We start from the raw sequence: 26,288 nt of genomic DNA on the forward strand, positions 1-26,288 counted from the left end.
GTCTGAGCTACAGAGACTTCTCATTACTGCCTGGAGGAATAAGGGATAGAGTTTTAAAACAAGGGGAGCAATATCTGAGAAAGTGTTAGCATGTCATGAGTTTGCTGCAGTTCGAGCCTCCCCTGAAGCCAACATTCTGGGGCAACCCTGGCCCCCCTCCATCAGCACAGCTGGCACAAAAGGGAGAGGGACTGGAGCAGGTCAGCTGTGCTGAGACTGAGCAGGATGTGGAGAGAAAATATATCCCCGTGAGCTCTGCTCTATGGATTCCATCTTTGCTATCATAGGGGAACAGCAGGCCAGGGAGTGACCAAAGGATCTGCAGCTATGTAGATCCACCAGCCAAATTTCCCCATATAGGGCCATGCAGCTGCTTTGACAGCTACTGTGACCATCCCCATGGTGGCTGAATAACTTGTCCCCTTGGCTCGAGACGCTCTCCCTTACACCTGTGCAGCAGAAGAATAATTTCATTTGAGGCAATGAAGTGACACCAGTGTAAAACTGAGGCAAGGAGGATCACAGTGTGGGCCTTTGTCTCTAACTTTACCCAGTTGTGTCTGGGTTTTTTATTACCTGTGGTACCATCAGGTGATTTTCTGAGACTCGCTGCAATATCTGTTGTGGGCAAAATGAGGGTGCCTATCTGCATTACTTTAGCATTCTATAAGCCTCTACACTCTACATTGATTCGGTGTAGTTTTTAGTGGTCATTTAAATTTTAATTTCTTATAATGGCAGTTTTCCAAAGGAAATTACCCCTTAATTTGCCTGGCAACTGAGTTGCTCCTTCACATCTGTTATAGCTAATTACATACAGTAAATGCTTTTGTCCGTAATATGCATTGTGCTCCTGCAGATAGGCAGTTTTTTGGCATGTTTACCCATAGACTTTATAGCACTTTCCAAAGTAGTAGATCAATCATATAGGTTTCAAATCCACTCTGATAAATGGGTGCATGTCGCCTGTAATCTGGTGAAATTATCTCGAGGTTAAGTGCCTATGCCCTGTTGTGTGTGTACCTATGAAACCATCATGCCTTTGCTTTCTTAGTACTACGTCTTTACATTTTTTAAGAACTCTCCCTTTGTGCAGAACTCAGTTTTAGCCATGTAATCAGATGGCTGTAGTTGCTGAGGCCAGCCACTAGAAGGAGACATGATCACACATACTGAGTCTATTTATTGCATTTACTTTTCTTTATTGTAGTTTTTCTTTAAAACCAAAGTCATTTTAGACGGAGGGTATGTTTTGCTCTCTCTGTGTGGAAATATAGCCTGAAAAACCACAGGAGTCATTCATTGGTCCATGATAATTTGGTATTCAGAGGTGTGGGTTTTTTTTAATGCATTGTTAAAGGAAAGGTAAAGTAGTTTTAGCAAAAAGTACAACTATAAAAGTATTTTCTGTTGATTGCATTGCCTGCTTAAAAAAAATAAAAATATTGGGTGTTTATATTTTTTCTCATAATGGCCAAAGTGATTTAATTAGATCATTTTATGGATATGTCACTAGCCATGTCTTGAGTTTAAAAGCAAAGTCTAATTTGGAATAAAATCTACAACCAATGCCCTCAGTTTAATCCATTCTTTTCTACATTTGAAACTGACCTCTCATGTGGTTTTATAAGAGTATATACTCTTACTTTGGTAAAGAGTTATGAAGCCTTTTGCTCTGCATTGTTGTTTTGAGCCAGTGGATCTTGCTAGCATTTTGAAAATTGTATACAACCTATCACTACTACATTGATACCTCCACCCACCTTTGCCCACTAAGTGCACTTCACTGCCAGTTTCTTTCTTTTAAAAACCTGTCAATTGTTGCAATCCAAAAGCACAATATTTGCTCTTCAGAAGTATCTTTATGAGCCAGGGATGGTTTAGTGGCATGCTGTGTGAGGGGGGAGGGGATGGGGTGAACTCCCCCAGAATCAGGTCACTTCTGATCAGCCATCATCTTATTGTGGCCAAATGAAAAGAGTCAGCTTTTGCCAAGTTACCGCACAGCGTTTTCTGAGATAAAACAGTAGTGTCTTCTGAGAGTGGGGGAAGGGTGGTAACACAGATACAACTGTGTAAAAATTGCTGGCAAATGACTTTTTAAATGTATCCCATTTATTTATTACGAACACCAATTTTACCCTTTTAAAAATCACGATCTTTCTTAATGGTGGCCTTGATCCTGCACAGTGCCGACAGGGATTGTAGTACACGGTATAAAGACATGAGCAAGACAGGGAGCGCAGGGGAAGCTGGTCGTGCATTAATGAAAGCTCTGCTGCGTGGCTGCCAGAATGCTCCTGACTAATAGCAGCAGCAAGGCCAAAGGGGAGCAGTTAGCTAAGTGCCTTCTTTGCACTCTGCGGATGGCACTGAATTCCTCTTTTTCAGACACACCCAGTTGTGCACCCCCACATCACTCCCCTTTTTGGCCATGCATGCTACTCTTTTTCTATACAGTCTCCTCTCACTTACACCCATGTCACACAGTTGATTTCAGTGGCGTTACTCCTGATTTACACCAATGTCATGTGAGAGGTGAATCAAGCCTTTAACATTCAGTTTATAGTGGGGCTAGATTCGCTGGTATGCTCTGGCTGCTTGGTTCTGCTCCAGCAATCTGGGTGTGCAGCTGCTTTGGGTGACTGGGGTAGGCGCAAAGCTGCTAAAGCAAAGCAGTGAATCTGGCCCATCATGTCTAGTTCATTAAAAACACAACTTATTATTGTAATACCCTTATTATTTCTATCTCTAGAGCTACACCAGACAGTGATCACCAATGGCTGCTGGCCTGGAGAAAGCTTGTCACCGGTGCATATCTAAAATTGCCAGTAACGGTAAGTCACAGCTGTAGAAGTAATCACCTTCTATTACTTAAACGGCCCTGTGGTTACTATAGTTAGAAAAATGGGCTAATACCAAGTTCATTGCAAGTTAAGGGCATGAGAGTTTAGGCAGCCGTACCACCTTCTGCTATGATCTCACCAGAACTAACAAACTAAGGGCCAGACCCAAAGCCCAGGTAAGTCAATGGAGGCTCTGGGCATTGGATCAAGCCCAAAGGGTCTACTCCTGCCTGGTGCGGAGTAATGACAACTCCTACCTAAATCAATTAGCACCTCACAGGAGGGACTCAGCATGCTGCAGGACTGGGTCCTAAACGCAGGTGGTCCTGGTCAGTACATAGATGGGAGAATCTCAAACTTCTGATTCTGCCTTCTGAGTCAGCACTAAACCAATGTCCAAGCATGGTGTTAGGAGGCACATTGGTGCTGCAGATGTGATGTAAAACTGAGGTCCGGGTACGGAACAAGGTATGTTAACTCTAGTGTCCTGGTCAAATTAAATTTTATAAATACACCTTAAAACACTTTACAATGTACTGCACTGCAGAGCCAAATCTAGTGTAATTCTTTTCAAATGGGATCCGATGCCACAAGGTGCGGGCGCTGCTCTCTTGCGGCACGAACTGCAGCGGCCCCAGGGCGCCCCCCGCGCATGACGCGCTGCTGCTGCCAGGGCCGGATCTAGGCTTTTGCCGCCCGAAACGCAAAAAAAAAAAAAAAAAAAGGCCGTAATGCCACCCCTGAAAATGTGCCACCCCAAGCACGTGCTTGGTTTGCTGTGCCTAGAGCCGGCCCTAGCCACTACACTCCTTGTTCCATAACAAAATGACCTAAAATTCACAACCCCCTGAAATACAGTCTTCCACAAAGATTACGATAAAATGCACAGACTCTCAAAAGCTAAATTATACTTTAAAGTTACTAATTCCAATACATTAGAACTTCAGCTAAATATTTCCCACCAATCTCCTGTCCAGTTCTTCAAATGTAGCCTAAAATAGTCTGACTGAAAGCAATTCAGTCCGAAAGACTTTGCTGCTATTAAATCACCCTACTGCTACTCTATCAAATGGCACAGCAAGAGCCCACACTGAATCTTACCTTCTCCCCCGAGGAGGTACCAAATACCAACTGCCTAGGTGAAAAACCCCACCAAGCTACAGAGGGCTGTCATCTAAGGGCTTGTCTTCACTACCCGCCCAGATCGGCGGGTAGAAATCGATCTGTTGGGGATCGATTTATCGCGTCTCGTCGGGACGCGATAATCGATCCCCGAATCGATGCGTGTATTCCACCAGCCCAGGTAGGAGTAAGCGCCGTCGACGGGGGAGCTGCGGCGGTCGATTTGCCACCGTCCTCACAGCGGGGTAAGTTGGATCAGATACGTCGAATTCAGCTACGCTATTCCCGTAGCTGAATTTGCGTATCTGAAATCGATCCCCCCCCCGCCCCCAGTGTAGACGTAGCCTCAGTAAGGGCTAGGCCAGACTTGACCTAGGTTGTGAAATCTGACAAGAACCCACTCTGAGGAAATAGAACTGTAGGCAACATTGCTGGGCCGGATTCTCTGTTCCCATCTCTTCTCTTTGCGTTGTTCCAGTGACACAAAGGGACTAGAAAGCAGAGACCAATCCTCACTGACTGACTGAGGATTCACATGGTGGGGAACAGTCCCCAGCTCACATAGAGCTTCTATGTCACCCCCACCAATAAAGAGCATAAGGAGTAGTGAGGACGGTGTCCAGAGGACTCTGTGATCTGGCTTTACTTATTTCGCAAGTGGCTGCTTGGGAGCTGTGACCATCTGGCGCAGTTTAGAGAAGCCCCCAGACTGCTCTAAACTCCACCGGGGCAGTGCCTGGTTCAGAACTGCGTCAAGAAACAAGATGCTTCAGCAACCGGACAGCTCTCCATCACCTCCGTCGCCCCTTGTGGAAACCATGCACAGCAGAGAATCTTGGCCATTATTTTTACCCCTCTCTGGATTTCAGGACAAAAAGGGCAGATGCAGTGTATTTTCAGATTTCTGTTCCTACCACAGAAACAATCGAAATGTTACTATTTTCTGCTGGTGTTATAGTGCCATCAGGGCTTCAGGGGTGACTGATGGAATAAATTACCCAGATATGGGTCCAGTTAGTGTCACCTGACATATTTAGATAGCCTGCAGAATTATGTGGAAAATATGTGAATGATTTTAGGGCCCAGTCCTGCAAACACTAACACAAATTATGCACAATGGGTGAAATTCTCACACATGCATACCCCAGCATAAGACCTAACTGCCACTTAAGTCCCACTTACTCCTTCAAAATAGGTGCCTAGGCCTCATGGTGTCTCTCTGCACAGGGGTGAATTTCACCTGGTGTGACTACTCATGTACGTAAAATCACATATTTGCAGGGTTGGAACCTTATTGAACAGATTCCTTTTACACTGTAAAATGATTGTGCTGTTATATATTATCATAAGTGTTATGTAAGTTTACCGGTGGAAAAGAGCTATTCAATTTATGAATCCACATTCCTTCCAGTGCAGGACTGCTCCCTGCAGGATACCCTAGGGTGGTTTTTCTACTCCACTTTTAAAATGCTCAAAGGATGGAACTTCTCAATTTCCCCTGCAAGACTATTCCACTAGTAGATCTCACTATAAGGACGTTTTTCTTGATGTCCAACGTAACCTTTCCTTTGCTCAATTTCATCCCATTTAGGGCAACCATATTTCCTAAAGTAAAAACAGGATGGCTGGGGCTTGCCTAAGCCTGAGCTGCCCCACATACTCCCCATAGGGCTCACCAGAGCCACTCCCTCCCCCCGAGCTCCATGCCCCATGCCCCCAATGGCTGGTTCTGATCCCCGAGCCCCCGCTACCCGTGGCTGGGGATGAGGCTGACACACACACCCCGAGCTTGGTGCCCTGTACAGCCAGAGGCTGGGGCTGACCCCGCTCCTGAGCTCCACACCTCCCGGGGCTGGGGCTGGGGCTGACTCCCTGGCCCCCTACCCCTGAGATCCGCGCTGCCTGGGGCTGAGCCTCATGCCGCCTGGGGCTGACCCCTAAGCCCCACTGCCTGGTACCTCACATTGCTGCTCCCCACAATGTTCCTCTGCCCCCCTTCCCTGGGAAGCACACCCAACTTGTTTGGTAAACTGGGCATTTGTTTTTTGCTCTTCTCAACTGATCAGAAGACGGCCAGGACAGAGCTTAAAAACGGGACTGTCCCAGCCAAAACAGGATGTATGGTCACCCTAAGCCCATTTCTCATACTGCATTTAAACCTCTAGGACCACCCCAAATAGTCCATCTTCCTCTTGGGTGCTTGCGCCCTTCAGAGACTATCGTGTCTCATTTGGTCATTGCTTAGCCAAGCTAACCAGATCAAATTCTGTTCCTCATAAGTTAGTCCCTTCAAGTTTCCTTGCTGTCCTCCTTTGAATTCCATCTCATTCATTGACCTTTCTCTATTATTAAAGGGCCCAGAACTGCATGCTGTATTCTCAGGTGCCCAACATATTGACGGTTGTGCTGATGTTTTTTGTGGTGTGGATCTATGTCCACTTAGCATCTGCACTGAGACCACTTACTCATTAAACATACACCACTAGAACAGTCACCAGTGGGCAATGAATTGGGTCACGGCCAGCGGAGGATAGGAGCTCAAGAGGAAGGAGGGTTTTATATTTAAAACACAGGCCCGGGAGTTAGGAAATCTCTATTCTGTTCCTGGCTCTACCAGAATTCCTGTGCGACCTTTGACCAAGTCCCTTCACCTCTCTGTGCACCTGTTTTCCCCATCCAGGAAATGAGCATAATAAATACCTATCTCTTCACTCAGAGGGTAACTCATTAATTATATTTTGTAAATGAACAGCTTGGTTAGTATGCTGGGAATCAGGAGACCTGCATTTTATTCCCAGCTAAGCCACTGACTTGCTTTCTGATCCTGAGCAAGTGTCACTTAACCCTTACCCTCTGTGTCCAAGTCTCCCTGTCTGTCAAGCAAATTACAGATTGGTGACCTAGAGATTAAATCCCCTGAGCCATTCTCTTATGTCTCTTACTTAGGACATGTCTACACGACAAACTTTTGCTGATGCAAATGAATTTGGCATACAGCTGCTGCAGTTAGTATATCGCTTGAGTTCTTCCACCAGCGCTTTGAGTACTCACGAGGAGTGCTTGTTTAGATGCACTGTGTGGTGCACCATGGGTAGGTATCCCAGTGTGCCACTATCCAGCACACTGTGTTTTGGGAAGTTTTGGCAATGCATGATGGGGCAAAAATGAGTAGTGTTGGGGTAACTGGGACTGCAGGCTGAAATTCCCATCATGCAACCTTCTCCTCCCCATAATGCCATCTCTATCCCATCATTTTCATGCCTATTTTGAAAATCCCACAAACCCACGCAGGATTTGTCGCGGTCCACAATCTCTGACAGAAGCATAGAGCCTGCAGTGCTCTGCTCTGTTGTCATGAGCGTCCCAAGCACAGCGTGCATGATCTTCCAGTATTTGCAGAGCTGCAAGAAGAGTCTCAAGGAACACAATGATTTCCTGGAGGGCAGCTTGCTGTGGGACATAGCCCGAACCAATGCAAGGTTGTTGGTGGTGTTCACAGAGCAGCTGCAAATGCTGGAGCGCTGCTTGTGGGGCCTGAGAAACTAGCACCAACTGGTGGAATCACTTCATAATGCAGGTTTGGGATGACGAGCAGTGGCTGCAGAACTTTTGAGTTCTTCCCCACCTGGTTTCCCAGCCTGGCTCCTAGTTCCACCTCTGCACTCCGCAAACCGGGCCAGCTCCAGTCCTCGCCACCCTCTGGGACTGTCCCAGCCCCGCCATTCCTCCTTCCATGGACAGCTTGAATGAAAGCAATGCCACCCAATGGAAGGTGAGCATGGCATCTCAGCTGGCCAATGGGAGCTGGAAGTTGCTGGCCTCTTTCAGGTGTGAGGGGAAGGAGTGCGAGGTGGCGGGTGGGAAGATATCTAAAACTGCAGGGCAAAGAGACCAGTAAGTCTGGGGGAGTCCTGACCCTGCACCCCAGCTCCCAGGGGGCCCCTCCCTATGCCCTCAGGTCTCAGCCCTCCAGCTTCCTCAGGGGGCCTTCCCTGTGCCCCCCAGGTCCCAGTCCCTCTCCATGCCCCCCCAGCTCCCAGGGGGCCCCTACATGTGCCCTCAGGTCCCAGCCCAGCAGCTGCCCAGGAGCCCCCTACCTGGGTCCCAGGTCCCAGCCCTGTTCCATGCCTCCCAGCTTCCAGGCAGTCCTCTCTCTGCCCCAAGCTCCCAGCCCCCAAGCTCCTGGGGGGGCCTTCCCTGTGTCCCCTGGTCCCAGCCGCCCTCTATGCCCACCCAACTCCTGGGGGCCTCTCCCTTTGCCCCCAGGTCCTAACCTCCCAGTTCCCAGTTAAAAGCAAATACATCATACATTTATGGAACAGAGATTAAAGAAGAAGAAGGAACAGTCAAGTCTATTTTAGCTACACATACATTAACTGTGGCTCTCACAGGTCAGTGTATGTGAAGTGGTGGTTGTCCTTACTGTCCCCTAGTGTGGAGTGGTAGGGGTAGGGATGCAGACCCTGATGCCATGTGCAATGTTGAGGTGGGGGGGGGGGATGGAGGTGCGATACTGGAGTTCTCCATGGATTGCAAAGGGAGGTGAGCCCATGTTTGCTGAACCTGTAGGTCCATAAGAGTCTGCAGCATCTGTGTTTGCTGCCACAGAAGCCCCATTATGTCCTAGTACATCTCCTTCTCCCTTTTCTCCTGGGCCTTTTTCTTCTTTGCTCTTTCCTTCTCCTTGCAGTCTGCAGTGTTCATCCTTCAGGCCCTCTGCTCACAGTCTGATGCAGCACGGACTCGCAGGCTCTTGTGGAACATGTCACCTGGAGTCCTCTTCTTTCTCCTCCTTATCTGGCTCAGGTGTTCTGTGCGGGTGGAGGGGGAACCCCTGAAGGCCAGAAGGGCAGCAGCAGCTACAGATAAAACACACAGAGGTACCACTGTGGAAAGCGAAAGTTAAGGTTCAGAACTCCCTTCGCTTGCTCCCCTAAAGCGTTATACTAGACATGTTTATTGACGCTTCTGCCTCGGAGTGCTTGGCCCTGAATACTGGCACCATTTTCCACAGGCAGTGGTGATCGTTACCCTCAGGAGTGAGATATCACCTACAAAGGCACAGAGAGCACAGCTGCTGCTGGCATCCCAAAGCCACTCAGGCTGTATGCTGCTAGCCTGGGTACTGAAATGGAGCCAGCTAAAGTTATCGCTGACTGGCATGGGACAGAGTCCTACCTCAGAAGAAGAAATAAGGCTGCCATCCCTAGAAATCTTCGGGAGAGGATTGCAGAGTTCTTCCATGAAAGTTTCATTGAGATCTCTCAGGAGGATTCAAGGGACATCCCTGTGTACCTAAAGAAACTGCTCTACATGGCTCCCTGATAACTTTACAGGGGAAATGAAGCAGATAACAACGCTACCTCCCTTTGTTGTACTGCTACCTGGTCTAGTAGGAGTAACTTAAGGAAAGGTCGAGGGCTGTGTCCCGCTAACCGGGCCAGTTCCAGGTTTTCTGCCACCCCAAGCGGGAAAAAAAAAAAAGCCACGGCAGCACGATCGCAGCGATTCGGCGGCAGGTCCTTCGCTCCAAGAGGGACTGAGGGACCCGCCGCCGAATTGCTGCCGAAGACCCGGACATGCCGCCCCAATAGCGGCCGGAGTGCCGCCCCTTGGTATTGGCCGCCCCAAGCACCTGCTTCTTTAGCTGGTGCCTGGAGCCAGCCCTGCCTGCTAAGTTGGGGGAGCCATCACCATAATGGGAAATAAATTTACACACATACCCGAGGTTCCTTTCCCTGCCTCAGGCTCACCTGGGCTCAACTGCTGGGACTGTCTGGACTGCAGTGGAGTCTCAAATAGTCCTGGCTTGCGGCATAGCTGGAACCCCTGGCTCCATGTCCCCCATCCTCATCCTCGCTGTTCATGGCAGGGGCCTGTGACTTGGGCTCCTCGAAGGTATCCAGAGTGGTGGTGGTGGGGAGTGTCTCTGTCAAGTCTGGCATGCAGCTCTTTGTAAAAGCAGCACCTCTGTGGCTCGACACCGGACTGACTGTTGGCTTCCCTGGCCTTCCGCTAGGCCTGCCACAGTTCCTTTGCTTTCACGTGGCACTGCTGCTGATTCCTGTCGTACCCCTTGCCCTGCCTGCTCAATGCAGTCCTCTCATAGATGTCCACATTTCTATGGCTGGTCCATAGCTGTGCCTGCACAGCCTCTTTTCTTCACAGGTGCAGGAGAGCCAATATCTCCTGTCTGCTCCAAGCCAGAGGGCGTCTGACTTGTGTAACTGGCATGGTCAGCTGGGCAGTTGCACACAACAGTGAAGAGCTGCTGGGTGTGGTCACCAAGATGGACAATCAGGAAAAGGCATTTCAAAAATTTGTGTGGCTGTTAAGGGGGCGTGGCTTCCACTGTCTGGGCAGTGAAGTTCACAATTGTGACCCGAGCGGTCAGTGTGGGGAATTGTGGGACAGCTGCTGGAGGACCATTAGGGTGAACATAAGAAACTCAATGTCTACCTTTGTGCTGCATCGACCTCTGTACGTTGACCATGGCTTAACGCCAATTGGGGAGGTGGTATTATAATATCAGTGTACTAGAGCGTTTACAACGATGGGAGACAAATTTAAGTGTAGACACATGCACAGCTAGGTCAACACAAGGCGGTTTATGTTAACCTGACTTTGTAGTGTAGACCAGGCTTCACATACACCATACACACACAGTTACACCAACCCCCACCCAACTATATCAGATCTTCTTTCTAAATCCCTAACCCTGCTCTGGAGAATTGCTTTTATTACTGTGAAGCAATAAAATATTAATAAATATATCTACACATTGTGCACCTAAGCCCGTTACATTGCCACTTTCCACAGTTACATTTGATGAGTTCACAGTGCTATAGCAAAACACTTAGGTAAGTATGGAATTCATCTGGAAGTTGGTGGTGTCCTACCAAGGGGACCCCTTGGATCTCTTAGCAAATCGCTGCAGACTCCTACGAAAACATACAGCAGGCTATAGAACAAACAGCATTTAGGAGTGATGGTAAAAGTATGGCCAGCAACATGACAGGTAAACACGGGAGAGCTTGTAACCTGGTCCATCTGGGTTCTTATACCACATGCATGTCATCATGGTATCTAAGAAAGGTGGGTGGATGGGCTGTGCTCCTCAGCCACTTTTGAAAATTCTGACACATACCACGAAGCAAACTATTATTTAGCTTGCCATTTTAGCACTGTATTTTGGATTTTTTTTAAAAAGAAGTAAATCTAATGGCTTGAGATAATGTGAAACCTCAAACATTCTTTAAACAATAATAGTAACACAATAAAGGCTGAGGAGCCCACAAATGAATTGGCATCATTTAAGTACTCTGTGGTAACCCATTTCCTTCACAGGATGAGAGAGAGGGGTCGGCTGTGTGGCCTAAACCTCAGCATGTAATTACAGACAGCAAAAGCGTGCTGGAGGAGAGGCGAGGGCGGGCAGGATGGAGAGCGGTGGCACAATGGTGTTGCTAGGGACAAAGTAACAGCTTAGATCTCAAACCATCAGAGGGAAGAAGAGAAGGAGAGAGTCAAGCAGGAGACAGATCAGAAACTAGTAACTCTGCTAGACAAAGGGTCAGAGTCATGGGTGGCACATACACCCCCCATTCGGGGAGGCTAGCTCCCTACCCTGCCCCTTCTGCCCAGGCCCTGCCCCTACCCCTCCCCTTCTACCCAAGGCCCCGCCTCCGCTTTCACCTGCTGGGGCCAGAGGAGCGCCGAGCCCCCCACTGTGGCTGGAGGAGCTCCAGGCCAACCCGCCTGAGCCGCCCAGAATCCCAGCTGGCCAGCCTGAGCCACCCCGCACGCCAGCCTGGGCTGCCCCGAGCCCCAGCTCCCTGGAGGAGCTCTGAGCCCTGCCACAGCCTGGGCCTGGGGCTGTGGCGGGGAGTGTTAGCAGAGGTTTGAGGAGGCTTAGCCTCCCCCAGCCTCCATTATGCTCTGCCCATGGACAGAGTCACTGTGGTGCCTGAAAATTCAGTGTCCACGCCCACAATTCAAATTCTGCTGTTGACCGCAAAGTTCAGAGAATGGGCAGAACCTAACCCAGCTGCTTCCTTATGGTTGCACTTCCAGGCTCCCAGAGCATGAGCTCTTCCCAGTCATCCACTTCCCAACACTGCAGGCCCTCTCCATTAACGGGCTCTCTTTTGGGCCAAACACATGGGAACAAACTTCTCCTCCTCCCTGCAATCCAATGAGACATTCCCAGAGCAGGGGGCTTTCTTGACTACCTGCCTCCCCACCCAGTTGTCCAGGTTCCAGGTATGGGTTCCCAGAACACAGTTTCTTCCTGACCAACCTTGGAAAATCAGGCAGCCATCTCCCCTTGTCTTGTGAGTGTGCTCCCAGAACACAAGGCTCCTTTTCTTGCCACTTGCAATGAGGGGTCGGATCCTAGAGGGTGGGTTTCTCTCGCCCAGCTGTGAGGAGATATGGCCACCAACACAGAAATGTTGCCATTTCACTTCCATGAACTGTTGTAAATACAGAGCTATTCCCAGCTCTAGGAGCATGGCACTGTCTGCACTACCTTTGCATACTGCAGTTAACAAAAGGTTTTCCTGGGCAGCTTAGCCCAGCTCCACAAAGGTATTTAGGTTCCTAATTTTCCATTGATTTGTCCTAAGTCCAGTCAGGGGCAGCACAACCTAGACAAAACAGCCAGTATCTATCTGTGCCATTAGAGGAAAACTCCACAAGTATCAGGGAAAACAATCTTTAGTGCTGCTAGTGACGCTCAGGGCCGGCTCCAGGCACCAGCCCCCCAAGCTTGTGCTTGGGGCGGCACCTGGAGGGGGGCGGCGCGGCGCTCTGGCCGCCGGGGAGAGCGGGGCCACGGCCGGGCTCACCACCCTCCCTCGGCCGCCGCGGGGAGAGCGGCGAGCCCCAGCCGGGGTTTGCCGCCCTCCTCCCAGGGCTCCGGCCACCCTCCCCCCCCCGCGGAGGGGGAGGGGGGCGGCCGGCGGCTTTTTTGCCTGGGGCGGCAAAAAAGCCAGAGCCGGCCTTGGTGACGCTTTGTGACTGGCTACAGAACCCTGCCAATTGTATAGTCAATTGTTGAGTGTCTCACTTTGTTAAACATGAATCTGGAAACATTCCCAGACCATGCATCTGCTGCTCCAAAGCGAAATCTCAGAGCATGAGGCTGAATGGGGCGATAATGAGGAAATACATTCCCAGTGACTGCTTGGGGAAGAGAATTGATTAACCATTATCTTTCTTTTTCTCTAGCTCTGAGTGGTCCCTGCTGCCTTTTTCCTCCTCCAAAATCAAGCTAGTTGATAGAAAGCAGGCAAATACAAAACCAAACACCTGTGTGCCAGATGTGCAGTTCTACATGTACATGTGCCCCGCCAAGCCATTTATAGAGTATACTGGAGCCTATTCCAGTGTTTTTTCTTTGGAACTGATCATAGAAAATATCCATTGCACATTAAAGAATCATGATTCTTCTTCCTACGATTCTCTTTATTCTGTACCCACATGGTGAGTGTAGGAGAAGGCTGGAGAGGGAAAATGGCAGTGGAAGAGATGACCTACATTCTGCTACACTAGTCATGCTACTTACTTATAACTCCAGACAGTTAACTCAACTACTGAACACCTGAACTGTCCTCTCTGGAATATTAAGTAAATGGGGTTACCAAGGCAACTGGTAGTGTTCACGGGTAAGGTTTAGAGTTCAAAATCATTCCAGTGTATTAGAATAATAATCTGGGTAATGGAACAGTGAGAGGGTCATAGTATAGAACTTGGCATCCATTGTTTTAATGAGAGGTTGTCTATAAAGGACATTTGAATAATAATCTGGGTAATGGAACAGTGAGAGGGTCATAGTATAGAACTTGGCATCCATTGTTTTAATGAGAGGTTGTCTATAAAGGCCATTTGAAAGAGCTTAGCCAAGTGTAGGCCTCTTTGCAAACACCTGACAACAGGGAGAATTGCTGCACTGGGCAGTGTTTGAGAAAAAGAGAGAGGATGGTGCAGAAAAAAAAATGGAGGGGGGATGAAGAAACAGAAATGCTTTCTTCATCTCGAAATACCTTCAGCCCTTTTCAGCTAGTGGATATGTTACATACGCTATGTTTGGGGCTGAAGGAGTGAAGTGTAAGAGCTCAGACCTCAGTACGCAGCTAATAAAGTTAATGTAGTGTATGGGAGGTAGCATGGTCCAGTGGTTAGAGCCCAGGGCTAGGAGTCAGGAGACCTGGGTTCTGTTCCCAGATCTGTTACTGCCCTTGATTGTTATTACTCCCTTGTGTCTCCATTTCTCCTTCTGTGAGATAGCGATAATAATACTTACCTTCAGTTGGAAAGCACTCTGAGGTCTATGAACAGGACATGCTATATAATAGCTATGTGTGCCGGTGCAGCTGCTAACGGTGCTGGGGCTCCATCCGTTCCTGTGCACTGAGACATGAGGAGGGGGTTTGAATTAGCAGGGCTGAGCTGTGCAAAGCTACCTGGGGACTATGCCCTACAGTTCAAGGTTCAAATTTGGCAAACTCGGCCCTCCAAAGAAACATCATACTGCCTTTCTCTAGAGTGGCTTTTTTCTATCTAAGCCACCTCGACCTCCTTTTAGTGCTCTTACTCACCACTGGGATCTGTTTGCAACCTGAGCAACATGTGACCCCTGGAACTCCATAATAACCTTTTTACGGTTACTTTGCGGTGCAGAATTTCATTTTAACAATGCTGAATGCCCATCATTAGGCTCCAAAGTTGACCACTATTGATAAGAATAGGGAGAATTCACACTTATCTTGCTGCAATTGTTTCTGTCGTCTTGCACAGGTAGGCAGACACTGCTGCATTGGGATGCATTTGGAAAACTTTTGTTACCATTACAAGGGCTGGAAACATAATAATTTGAAAATGAACGCTTGAATTTTGCAGAAGATGATGAAGCCACCACCAGTGCTGGTATGGTGCCTGCTCCACAGCCCACGGAGTTCAATAGAAGGACTTCAGGCCCATGATGAATAGGCTATTACTGGCTGCTCCAAGGTGGTGAGACTGCTCAAGTATCACTGTAAAATTCAGTGTCAGCAGGTGAAATACACCACAACCCAGTCATCACTGATCCCACACAATCCAAATGAAGCTCTCATTGCATTGGATTATGGACACTCCTTGTCCACATGCGTGGTGCAAGGGGACATACTTAATAGGATGTGGTATCTTCTGAAATACTGCCACCTGAATAACCCACCATTCTTGTTTCTTTACAGCATGCTTTATTTTTGGGCTTCTTGCTTTCCTTGCTTTACCACTGTCCATGGCTTTTACAGGTAAGCTGTCTATCTAAGACGTTTAAAGAGAGGAGCTTGGTGGTATTTTATAGTTATATAGCAATGCCACCTGTGAAAAGATTAGTTTGAATCTGATTTATGACACAAGTGTACCTGACTTTGGTGATGTCACCACATATCGTTGTCGACGTCATACAGTACATACTTGTCACTACATCTGTTTGTCCACATCATAAAATCACCACAGAGCTTGCTATGGTTGTTGATATCTGCTTGGGTAATTCCTTAAGCTGGCGTGGGGTGTGCAGGTCATTATCAAAGCAGGTTGGCAGAGTTATGTGGGAAAAGCATGCTGAATAGGAGTCAGACTCGTAATGATAAACTCCATCCCTTCCACTATTATTTTTCACCCTGTAAGCTTCTGGGGCGATATCCAGGCTTCAGATGCACGACCATAGCAGCCATTTATATGGGGAGCCAGGAATTCCGGCCTTCTAATCCCAGTTCTGACGACTCCTTCTGTAGTTTTGGACAAACCACCTAACCTCTTTTCCTAAATTTCTCCATCTATGAAATGTGGCTCTTTTAATTTTCTTATCTACCTCACAGCAGTGTCAGGAAACTTAATTAGTAGCGAAATACTGCTCACCTTACCCATTTGGCAATCCTGTTGACTCCAATGGGATTATTCATATGACTCAAGCAGGATTTGGCCCAGTTATTGGAACCTGAGTTGAAGATGAAAACAACCATATAAGTGCTAAAATAATACTAATACTGATAATAAATAGCAAGAAACAGGTACAAAGGCAATTTCACCCAGAACTTGCATCCTGAATAAAAGACATGGTGCAAGTAGGGTGACCAGATGTCCTGATTTTATAGGGACAGTCCCGATTTTTGGGTCTTTTTCTTATATAGGCTCCTATTACCCCCCACCCCCTGTCCCAGTTTTTCACATTTGCTCTTTGGTCACCTTATGTGCAAGTCATTGAATTGCTTGTGAACAAAATAGAGTGCACTGTACAGTATATGTCCAGTATATGAATTCACCTCCAAACAGCCAAAAGAGTGAACTGCTCTTTCTGATCCACAGAACACTCTTCAGGCTGCAGTTGAAAACATATTCATTTCAAACACAATTCACATGCCTCTAAGTATAAAGAAGGCTGGGTATGGCTGGACTCAGGTCTGAGCTACAAACTAAACAAACAAAAAGGTGAATGTTGCTCTTTCCTACAGTGGTTTGGTTGCACTACAGGAATAATTTCACAGTTAAAGTACTTTTATGAACACTGGGAAGTATGACAGGTTTCAGAGTGGTAGCTGTGTTAGTCTGTATCAGCAAAAAGAATGCGGAGTACTTGTGGCACCTTAGAGACTAACAAATGTATTTATTTAAAGCATAAGCTTTCATGGGCTAAAACCCACTTCATCGGATGCATGCAGTGGAAAATACAGTAGGAAGATATATTTACACAGAGAACATGAAAAAATGGGTGTTGCCATACCAACTCTAACGAGACTAATCAATTAAGGTGGGCTATTATCAGCAGGAGAAAAAAAACTTTTGTAGTGATAATCAGGATGGCCCATTTCAAACAGTTGACAAGAAGGTGTGAGTAACAGTAGGGGAAAAATTAGCCTGGGGAGGAGGTGGAGCAGAGGTGAGCTGGGGTGGGGAGCTGCCGCATGGCTCCCCGGGCCGGGGGGGTGGGGAGCTGCCGCTGGGGTGGGGGGGGGGGGGGGCTGCCGCAGGGCTGGTGGGGGGGCGCAAGGTGGAAGTTTTGCCTAGGGCGCGAAACTTCCTTGCACCGGCCCTGGGCTAGAATCTGACCTTTTGTTGTTAATACCCCCTTCTAGTAATAGATTTTAATGTATGAAACTTCGAGGTGAAAATGTGGCATTTATTCTAGGGGATTAGCCCAGAGCTGTGGGTAACTTCCCACATCAGACGCAGAGTCCTTTTTTCATGACTTGCTGAAATTAAGAGAGACTGTCAGTGTAATACAGCGTTGTCACAGGATAATGGTTTCCGACAGCTACATATCTGCGAAGGCATTTTAAGGAAAATTAAATGTCAAGGCGAAATGCAGACATTTATTATCTAAGCAAGGGACTCGAATTCTCTGATAACATTCTGTTACAATGATCTCTCACAATGACTTGATTTCGATAGATCTGATTATTGATGTGCATCCAATCATTTTGGCCCTAGTCAAAGAGAGAATTTCTAGATATTTATCTAATATTAACAGATCTGTAACTATGCAAATAATAGTGCAGCTCAATATTCATGAAGAACAGCCCATAATTCCTAACTATAAAAATTTGAGATCTTTTCAACCACTTGGTTATTTATCTACTTTCAAATTTTAACAAGTAGGAATGAAATTTTGTCATTAAAAATTCCAAAAAGCGAAGCTAGAGATGGAGTGACCCTTTAGATCAGAGTCCATCTCCCTGACCATGCAGGATCATTCCTGGCAGCACATTTCCCGCGCTTTGTCCAGACTGCAGTGGAGCCAGGAAGCCCTGGGATTGCTCCCAAGGTCCGAGGCTCTTGGTTCACAGGCTGCTGAGGAGCTGGACAGACGACCTGGCAGGAAACAGTTTAGGGTCCATCCGAAGTTTGTTGAAATTGTTGGAATTTTTCTGACCAGCTCTATATGTAATAATACACGTAACAAAAGATGAACAGAGCCATAAAAACATGCACCTGGCTCAAATGAGTAACCCCATAATCTTGATATTGTGACCTTCATTCTATTTCTTCCCTTCCCTGCCTTTTTGTTTGTTCATTATCCTCATTTGTGTTGTGTCTGATGCAAAGCCCCTTTAATTCAGTCCCACTGACCTTAATGTTGATTGGACCAGAAGCTTATTTGTAAGTACTACACTGCACTTACTGCATCTTTATTTTTTTCTATAAAGCATATACTGGTATTTTGGCCACTTAAGGTAATAAACGATATTATATTTTTGGTACTCAGGAATGAAGTTTTTGGAAGACTGCCCACTTCAACCACTAATTCCCTTATATCTGTTGGTGGGTGGTGTTGTCGGCAGTTTAAAGGTACTGTGCATTGTATGTGAAAAATGTTTTATGTGCCAAGACTTTGACATTATAAAGTATGTTTCAAGTGAGCTGTGTTCAGACAGGATACTTAAGAATTTACATTAAATTCTTATGGTTGATTGAGAGCGAGGCAACTGAATGATATCACAGGATAATAATTCCTTGCTGCACCACAAAATAGGCACATTTATCTCCAAAGCAAGAAGCATTGATCCTGTGGAAATGTTCTGCTACAATGATTTGATTTCCATTTTATCAAATGATAGATCTAGAATGAATAAATGGATGTTAGTACAGGAAAGTAACAACTTCTCACTATACAGTACCATGACGGACCTGCTGGTGCATTCAGGAGAACATAGTAATTGTGTATCTCAGCCAATCAGACAGCATCTGAGCCATAAAAGGACAATGGCTTCTGGTTGGCTGAATTTTATTTCTTTTATCAATGAGGACAGGTGAACCAGGCAGCAATCTCAGTGGCTGGCACAGATGTAAGTGATTAATGTAACATCACATGCTGCATGTAAATGATGCTAAAACTTTGTAAGGTTGGAAATCCTGTACTAGTGGTCTGATCTCCCTAGACATAGAGTGAAGATTCTTGCCCTGAAGCCTCTCCAGGAATTAACTGAAACACTTAAAACCGCTAGATTAAAACAGGTAGCTTTATTTAGTCAACAGGACGTAACAATCAGAGTCAGTATCTGTTCTGAAATGTATCTGCCCCTGCTTTGGAGGCTGACAGGAGAGGAATTCAGCTGTCAATGAGCTTTATTCACCTTGCCCTGAGCAGTATGTAGTTATTCCCACCAATGCAAAGTGGGCATAAAATACCACCAAATCAGAACGGTTGCATTTCACATGCTCCATGCACTCCCTTTGCACTGGTGGAAATGACTACACCAGGTGCAGGGCAATAATGAATCAGGCTCTGTCTCTTCTAACAATCCCCCCAACTCCTCAGACCCTGCTCCTTCTCTTGAGGAGACACGAACTGAACAAAAAAATAGTGAAGCTGTTCCTCTGGTCTGAGCTACTCTACAAATCTCATTGTGCCAGTGTGTGCTTGTCTGACAGGGTTATCCCTGTAGCTGGGTGACATCCCAGGTAATGATGGAGACTGTAATGCTGTAACACAATCTATAACAGGGGTGGCAAACTACAGCCTGTGGGCTGGATCTGGCCCACCTGCCATTTTAAGTCAGCCCTCGAGCTCCCGCTGGGGAGTGGGGTCTGGGGCTTGCCGCACTCCGGTGCTCCGGCGCTCCAGCCAGGGAGCAGGGTCAGGGGTGGTTCCATGCAGCTCCTGGAAGCAGTGGCATGGCTCCCCTCCGGCTCCTACGCACTTCAATGGCCCCCTCCGGTGCTCCAATGGGAGCTACAGGGGCCGTGGCTGTGGACAAGGCAGCGTGCAGAGCCACCTGTGTAGGAGCCGGAGAAGGGACATGTTACTGCTTCCAGGAGCCGCTTCAGGTAAGTGCCACCCGGAGCCTGCACCCCTCAGCCTCTCCCCATGCCCCAACCCCCTGCCCCAGTCCTGATCCTCCTCCTGCCCTCCAAACCCCTTGATCCCAGCCTGGAGCACCCTCCTGCACCCCAAGCCCCTCATCCCCAGCCCCACCCCAGAGCCCCCACCCCCAGCTGGAGCCCTCACCCCCCCACCACCTGCAACCACTCCCCCACCCCAGCCCGGAGCCCCCTCCCGCACCCTGAACTCCTCATTTCTGGCCCCATCCCCGAGCCCACACCCCCAACCAGAGCCCTCACCCCCTCCCATACCCCAACCTCAATTTTATGAGCATTCATGGCCTGCCATACAATTTCTATTCCCAGATGTGGCCCTTGGGCCAAAAAGTTTTCCCATTCCTGATCTATAACCATGTAGTGCCCTCTACACTGCAAAGAAAAACCCATGGCAGACGCCCCTAAGTTGCTTGCTGGCACAGGTAGGTAGTCATGTTGACAGAGACTATGGTATATATGGTACGATATTCCCAATTAGCTATTCCATTTAGTCTCTCTCACTTTTCCAGGGAGAATCTGATTGAGGTAGGAGTCCCCTGCTGTGAGAAACTAATGTTCCAGGCAAGGGAAGCCTGTCTTCTGAAGTCAAGGCTGCCAGTCTCTTACCTGAGAACAGTAGCATTGCACGCTGCTACACTCCCCTTATGCATGTCTCTTGCCCCTTTTTTGTGCCCGGATCAATGAAGAGGGAAAAGGCAGAGAACCCTCTTGCTAAGAGGTCTCTACACACCCTACACTTGCCCAGCATAGGTTCAGTATATGGTCCCACTAATGAGAAATGAATAGTCCCCATCAAGGGGCTGTGGTCAGTATCTTCAGCAAAATAAGTGAATGGGGAAAAGAAAGTACTTAAGCTTGTTAGAAATCATTTGCTGTGCATGAATTCCACCGGTTAAATGCTCAGCCATTTGATTGCTCAGCTGGACTTTCCTGCGGCAATAGCATAATCAGAGGATTAGATTAATAACAGCTAAGTTTTCCTTTAGGAAAATTAAATGGGAATGGGGAGTTTTTCATTGTAATGAACTGCGACCCTCATCAACAATGCTGACTTCCACAATTTTAATATGATTGCTTGAAACTCTCCTAATATTGTTGACCAGAGATTAATAAAGATTTTAATTAGTAATAAAATTGTGCTAGCCATTAGTGATTAGCCTGTCGTCAGTTCTCATTAAAAATGACACTATACGTGGGTCCAGTGCTGCTCCTACTGAAGACAATCAGGGCTCTGCCTTTGGCTTCAATGGAAGCAGGATTGGGCCTATATTTTGTAATGTGGTGACCTACTTGATTTTAATAATTTGATTAGAATAGTTCATGTTTTAACATAGCCCCTCAATAGCACTTTGTATATCACCTTAAATCCAGTTGGTTCAATTCCACCCTCGGTTATACTCATGTGTAAGAACATAAGAATGTCCATACTGGGTCAGACCAATGGTCCATCTAACCCAGTATCCCGTCTTCCAACAGTGGCCAGTGACAGATGCTTCAGATCCAATGAACAGGGCAATATTGAGTGATCCATCCCTTGTCATCTAGTCCCAGCTTCTGGCAATCAGAGGTTTAGAGACAGCCAGGGCATAGGGTTGCATCTCTAACCATCTTGGTGAATAGCCATAGATGGACCTTGCCAAGCTGTCCTGCAGTAGCTCAAGGGTAGACTGTTAAAAACCAGGGCACAAACCCCAAATTGGTGGTGAGTTCTATACTTGGGGCTTGTGTACACTACACAGTTAGGTCGACATAAGGCAGCTCATGTTGACCTAAGTATGTCAGTGTCTACACTACAGCCTTCCTTCCACCAATGTAGGTGCCCTACTACACCGACATAATAACCCCACCTCAATGAGAGGCATAAGGCTTACGTTGGTATAGTTAGAGCGGTGCAGTGTCTGTGTAGTAGGCTGGAGCACCCAGGGAAAAAAATTAGTGGGTGCTCAGCACCCACTGGCAGCCAGCTCCCTCCTCCCACCCCAGCGCCTCCCGTCCGCCAGTGGCCCTGCTGGTAAACTCCTCCCCCTCCCACCCAGTGTCTCCCACCCACTGTGATCAGCTGTTTTGCGGCATGCAGGAGGCTCTGGGAGGAATAGGGAGGAGCAGGGAGCTCAGGGAAGGAGGTGGAATTAGACAGGGCAGGGGCGGGAAGAGATGGGGTGGGGACTTGGGGATGGGGGCGGGGTCTGGGGTGGAGTGGGGGGGGAAAGAGGCAGGACGGGGTGGAGGTTTGGGGGAAGAGGGCAGATGGGGGCAGGGCCTGGGGCAGAGTGTGGGGTTGAGTACCCCTGGGTACGGACGAAGCTGGCACCTATGTGCCACATTATTGTTTTAATTTTGCTGAAGGCTTTTATAGGGGCCAGTCCTGACCATTCTGAGCAGTTCTTCAGAGTTGCTGAGTGCTCTCTGCTTTTGCTGAAGTCTATAAGAGGTGAGGGCTCAGCACCTCACAGAGTTGATCCCTTAAAGCCAGTGGCTCTGTTTATTCACTTTCTTTGTCTCTACAACATACAGGTGACTCTTCTGCTTTATGACTCCACCAGGATGCGGCAACTGCTTTCCAAATCTGTCGTGATTGATGATGACGACGATGATGAATATCCATGGCGGCAGAATGCTCACAAATACTACATCCATCTTACGCTCAGCCTCTTCCTCTTTATCTGGTTCATACTTGGGAACTATTGGGTGTTTTCTGTCTACCTGCCAAATTTCATTCCACCTTTCCACCAGCCCCAGGATTATTGTGATAAAACCCTGTACATTTTTGCTGTTGGAGTTCTTATCATTAGTCATACTGTGCTGTTTTTGCTTATCTTTTGTAGCTTCTGTATATATTGTTTTTCTAGGCGAAGATATGCTGCAGAAGAGGATTAAAAGCCATAGAAACTAAACCACAGCTGTTAGGTAAAGGGTGTCCAATGAAAAACAAAAGGCAATAATTTACCAGTGTGTGTATATATATATATATAAAAAAATAGCAGCCAACTATACTGAGGAAATTGTGCAAGCCAGTGCCATCTGGCTCTTTTAATATAATACATCATAGTAATGTAAAATTGCTGCTATAGATGGCAAGCTGCTCTCCCGCTAACTTTTACATCCATTTTGTTAGGGGTTTCATTTGAAGCATTGAAATCTGCAGCTGAGAACTGCAGACAGCAAACTCCTCTCAAACCTTATTCTTAGACCCTTAGGAATTCTGTTTCAGCATAATACATTTTTCTCTCAATTTGTATAGGTAGTATGTGGTCTATCACCATGGTATCTGAGCACCGCCATATCCATTAGCCTTTTGAGGATGTATCATTGTCCCTATATTACAGATGGGGGGAGGGATAGCTCAGTAGTTTGAGCATTGGCCTTCTAAACCCAGGGTTTTGAGTTCAATCCTTGAGGGTGGCATTTAAGGATCTGGGGGAAAAATCTGTCTGGGATTGTTCCTGCTTTAAGCAGGGGGTTGGACTAGATGACATCCTGAGGTCCCTTACAACCCTGTTATTCTATGGGGAACTGAGGCACAGAGAGATTCAGTGATGTAGCCAAGGTCAGCCAGGAACTGAACCTAGATCTTTTGACTATCAGCCCAGTGCCTCAACCACAAGATCATCCTTCCCTTCTGGGGAAAAAAGGGAAAGCAAAGGCTACGTGGGGCAACTTTACTTTCTCTCTCTATTTGTACAATATAATTTAATAGCACCTAGGTAGAACAAAGAGTGCTTTAAAGCCCCCCTGATGAAGTCCATAGGGAAATTGACTATTTTCATATTTTTGGTATGTGACAATTTCAGAATGAGGTGGGGCATGATATCAGTATTACAGATGAACGTGTTTACTTTGGCAGTGCATTGGTTGTGATTTCAGGGGGTCCTTTTGATTTGTTCCCCTTAATGATGTACATGTGTAAATCTTTACTTAGTGGATGGATGTGATGATAGCAGAAGTATCCGCTTTAGAAGCACCAGCATGCATGGAGGCAATTGTGCTGTGGTGTATAATGAAAATAACTTATTATTGGTCCTGGTAGATGCTGTTTTTCTGTTGATTAATGCATGTGAAGTGCTCCTTCTGCTTTTGCTCTTACACAGTTAGCTTAGATGATCAAAGCAGAGTATTCTCTCTGCCTAGATTTGACACCTGTGCTCAGACATGCAGGCATTCAACAGCACCAAGATAACAGAATGTGGACATGCATTTTGGATGTTCTTTTTATTAAATACCATGCAACCAATAACCTCCCCTTGTACCACACAGAAATAGTGCAAAATTAGGTGTTTGTAAATGAACCTCTGTTTGCACTTCAACCTTTGAAGTACCCCATAGCTTAATCTGATCTGTCTGGCCATTCATTTGTGCGCCCAAGGCTGAGCTTTGCTTAAAGTTTTAGCAGGGCCAGTGGAAGAATGTTTCGCACCCTAGGCGAAACTTCCACCTTGCACCCCCCCCCGTCCCCTAGCCCCTGCCCTGAGGCGCCCCGCCCCCCACGGCAGCTCCCCCTCCCCCCCACCCTGAGGCGCCCCCCTGCGGCAGCTCCCCACCCCCCACCCTGAGGCACCAAAAAAAAAAAAAAAAAAAAAAAAAAAAAAAAAAAAAAAAAAAAAAACACTTCTCCCACCTCCCAGGCTTGCGGCGCCAACCAGCTTAGGCACCACAAGCCTGGGAGGCGGGAGAAGTGAAGCAGCCACGGCATGCTCGGGAAGGAGGCGGGGCAGGGGTGAGCTGGGGCGGGGAGTTCCCCTGCGTGCCGCCCCCCCCCCCCCCTTGCTGCAGGCGGCCCTCCCCGCGCTCCACTGCCCCAGCACCCTCCGCCTAAATGCTGGCGGGGACCGGGGCGGCTGAAGATCCCGCCACCGTGGTCACTGCCGAAGAAAATGGCGCCCCCCAAATTCTAGTGCCCTAGGCGACCGCCTAGGTCGCCTAAATGGTTGCACCGGCCCTGAGTTTTAGGCAACAGTTCTGCCTTCAGCCATGAACACACAACTCCTAATAAAGTCAGTGGCAGTTGCATATGTGTCTTGGGGCACAATTGGGTCCTTATTGATTATAACTCAGTCCATGGCACAAAGAAGTGCATGTTAGAAAATGATCACAAGTCATTCCACAGAGTTTGATTTTAAATAGGAAGTGGGACAAGAGGTGCAATTATCTACTAAGTGGCCGGGTAGTGAGTTATTAGAGAGGCTGCTCTCTCCCTGATGGTGTGGTTTATTCCATCAAGTCAGAGCTAAGGTTAGGATCAACTGTAAAATTCTCCAGCCCTTAAGCAGCCACTCGAAAGAAGCTATAATTTGACTGACTATGCTCAGGAGTGCAGGGAATAGGGACACCTAACACTGCTGGCAGCACTTATTGTCTCAAAGGGTGCATGTCTGTATGTGGAGAGGTGTGGCCCTGGAATCCCTTCCCCTGTTCCATGCACCTAAGAGAGCACCAGCAGAGGAGCATGAGCCACACTTTTCCGAAAGTGTATCAAGACTTGCTTCTCACCACACTCTCCACAGTCTCTCTGGAGGCATTTTACATCACCTAGGCTTCATTCTTGCTACTGATGGAATGCTAGAATTGCCTCCACTGACTCATAGTTTTGGCCCTTGGATTCATAGATTCATAGATTCTAGGACTGGAAGGGACCTCGAGAGGTCATCGAGTCCAGTCCCTGCCCTCACGGCAGGACCAAATACTGTCTAGACCATCCCTGATAGACATTTATCTAACCTATTCTTAAATATCTCCAGAGATGGAGATTCCACAACCTCCCTAGGCAATTTATTCCAGTGTTTAACCACCCTGACAGTTAGGAACTTTTTCCTAATGTCCAACCTAGACCTCCCTTGCTGCAGTTTAAGCACATTGCTTCTTGTTCTATCCTTAGAGGCTAAGGTGAACAAGTTTTCTCCCTCTTCCTTATGACACCCTTTTAGATACCTGAAAACTGCTATCATGTCCCCTCTCAGTCTTCTCTTTTCCAAACTAAACAAACCCAATTCTTTCAGCTTTCCTTCATAGGTCATGTTCTCAAGACCTTTAATCATTCTTGTTGCTCTTCTCTGGACCTTCTCCAATTTCTCCACATCTTTCTTGAAATGCGGTGCCCAGAACTGGACACAATACTCCAGCTGAGGCCTAACCAGCGCAGAGTAGAGCGGAAGAATGACTTCTCGTGTCTTGCTCACAACACACCTGTTAATTCATCCCAGAATCGCGTTTGCTTTTTTTGCAACAGCATCACACTGTTGACTCATATTTAGCTTGTGGTCCACTATAACCCCTAGATCCCTTTCTGCCGTACTCCTTCATAGACAGTCTCTTCCCATTCTGTATGTGTGAAACTGATTTTTCCTTCCTAAGTGGAGCACTTTGCATTTGTCTTTGTTAAACTTCATCCTGTTTACCTCAGACCATTTCTCCAATTTGTCCAGATCATTTTGAATTATGACCCTGTCCTCCAAAGCAGTT

At 47.4% G+C, this 26,288-nt stretch overlaps 1 protein-coding gene across 1 annotated transcript; it reads left to right on the top strand.

Annotated features, from left to right (window-relative positions):
- The first annotated feature begins 2,779 nt into the window (after positions 1-2,779).
- Positions 2,780-22,709, top strand: LOC113406852 (transmembrane protein 272-like). Its single transcript, XM_026653641.1, has 4 exons — positions 2,780-2,837; positions 15,206-15,265; positions 18,220-18,302; positions 22,347-22,709. Exons 1-4 carry the CDS (start codon positions 2,780-2,782, stop codon positions 22,707-22,709), a joined length of 564 nt encoding a protein of 187 aa, XP_026509426.1.
- Positions 22,710-26,288: the final 3,579 nt, after the last annotated feature.

Source organism: Terrapene carolina, unplaced genomic scaffold, assembly GCF_002925995.2.
Source record: "Terrapene carolina triunguis isolate 2854851 unplaced genomic scaffold, T_m_triunguis-2.0 Scaffold142, whole genome shotgun sequence".
NCBI classification, from domain to species: Eukaryota; Metazoa; Chordata; order Testudines; family Emydidae; genus Terrapene; species Terrapene triunguis.

Coding starts and splice junctions, on each gene's coding strand:
- LOC113406852 (XM_026653641.1), top strand. CDS start 2,780: ATGGCTGCTGGCCTGGAGAAAGCTTGTCACCGGTGCATATCTAAAATT. Junction 2,838..15,205: donor ATCTAAAATTGCCAGTAACG/GTAAGTCACAGC, acceptor GTTTCTTTACAG/CATGCTTTATTTTTGGGCTT. Junction 18,303..22,346: donor GTGTTGTCGGCAGTTTAAAG/GTACTGTGCATT, acceptor TACAACATACAG/GTGACTCTTCTGCTTTATGA.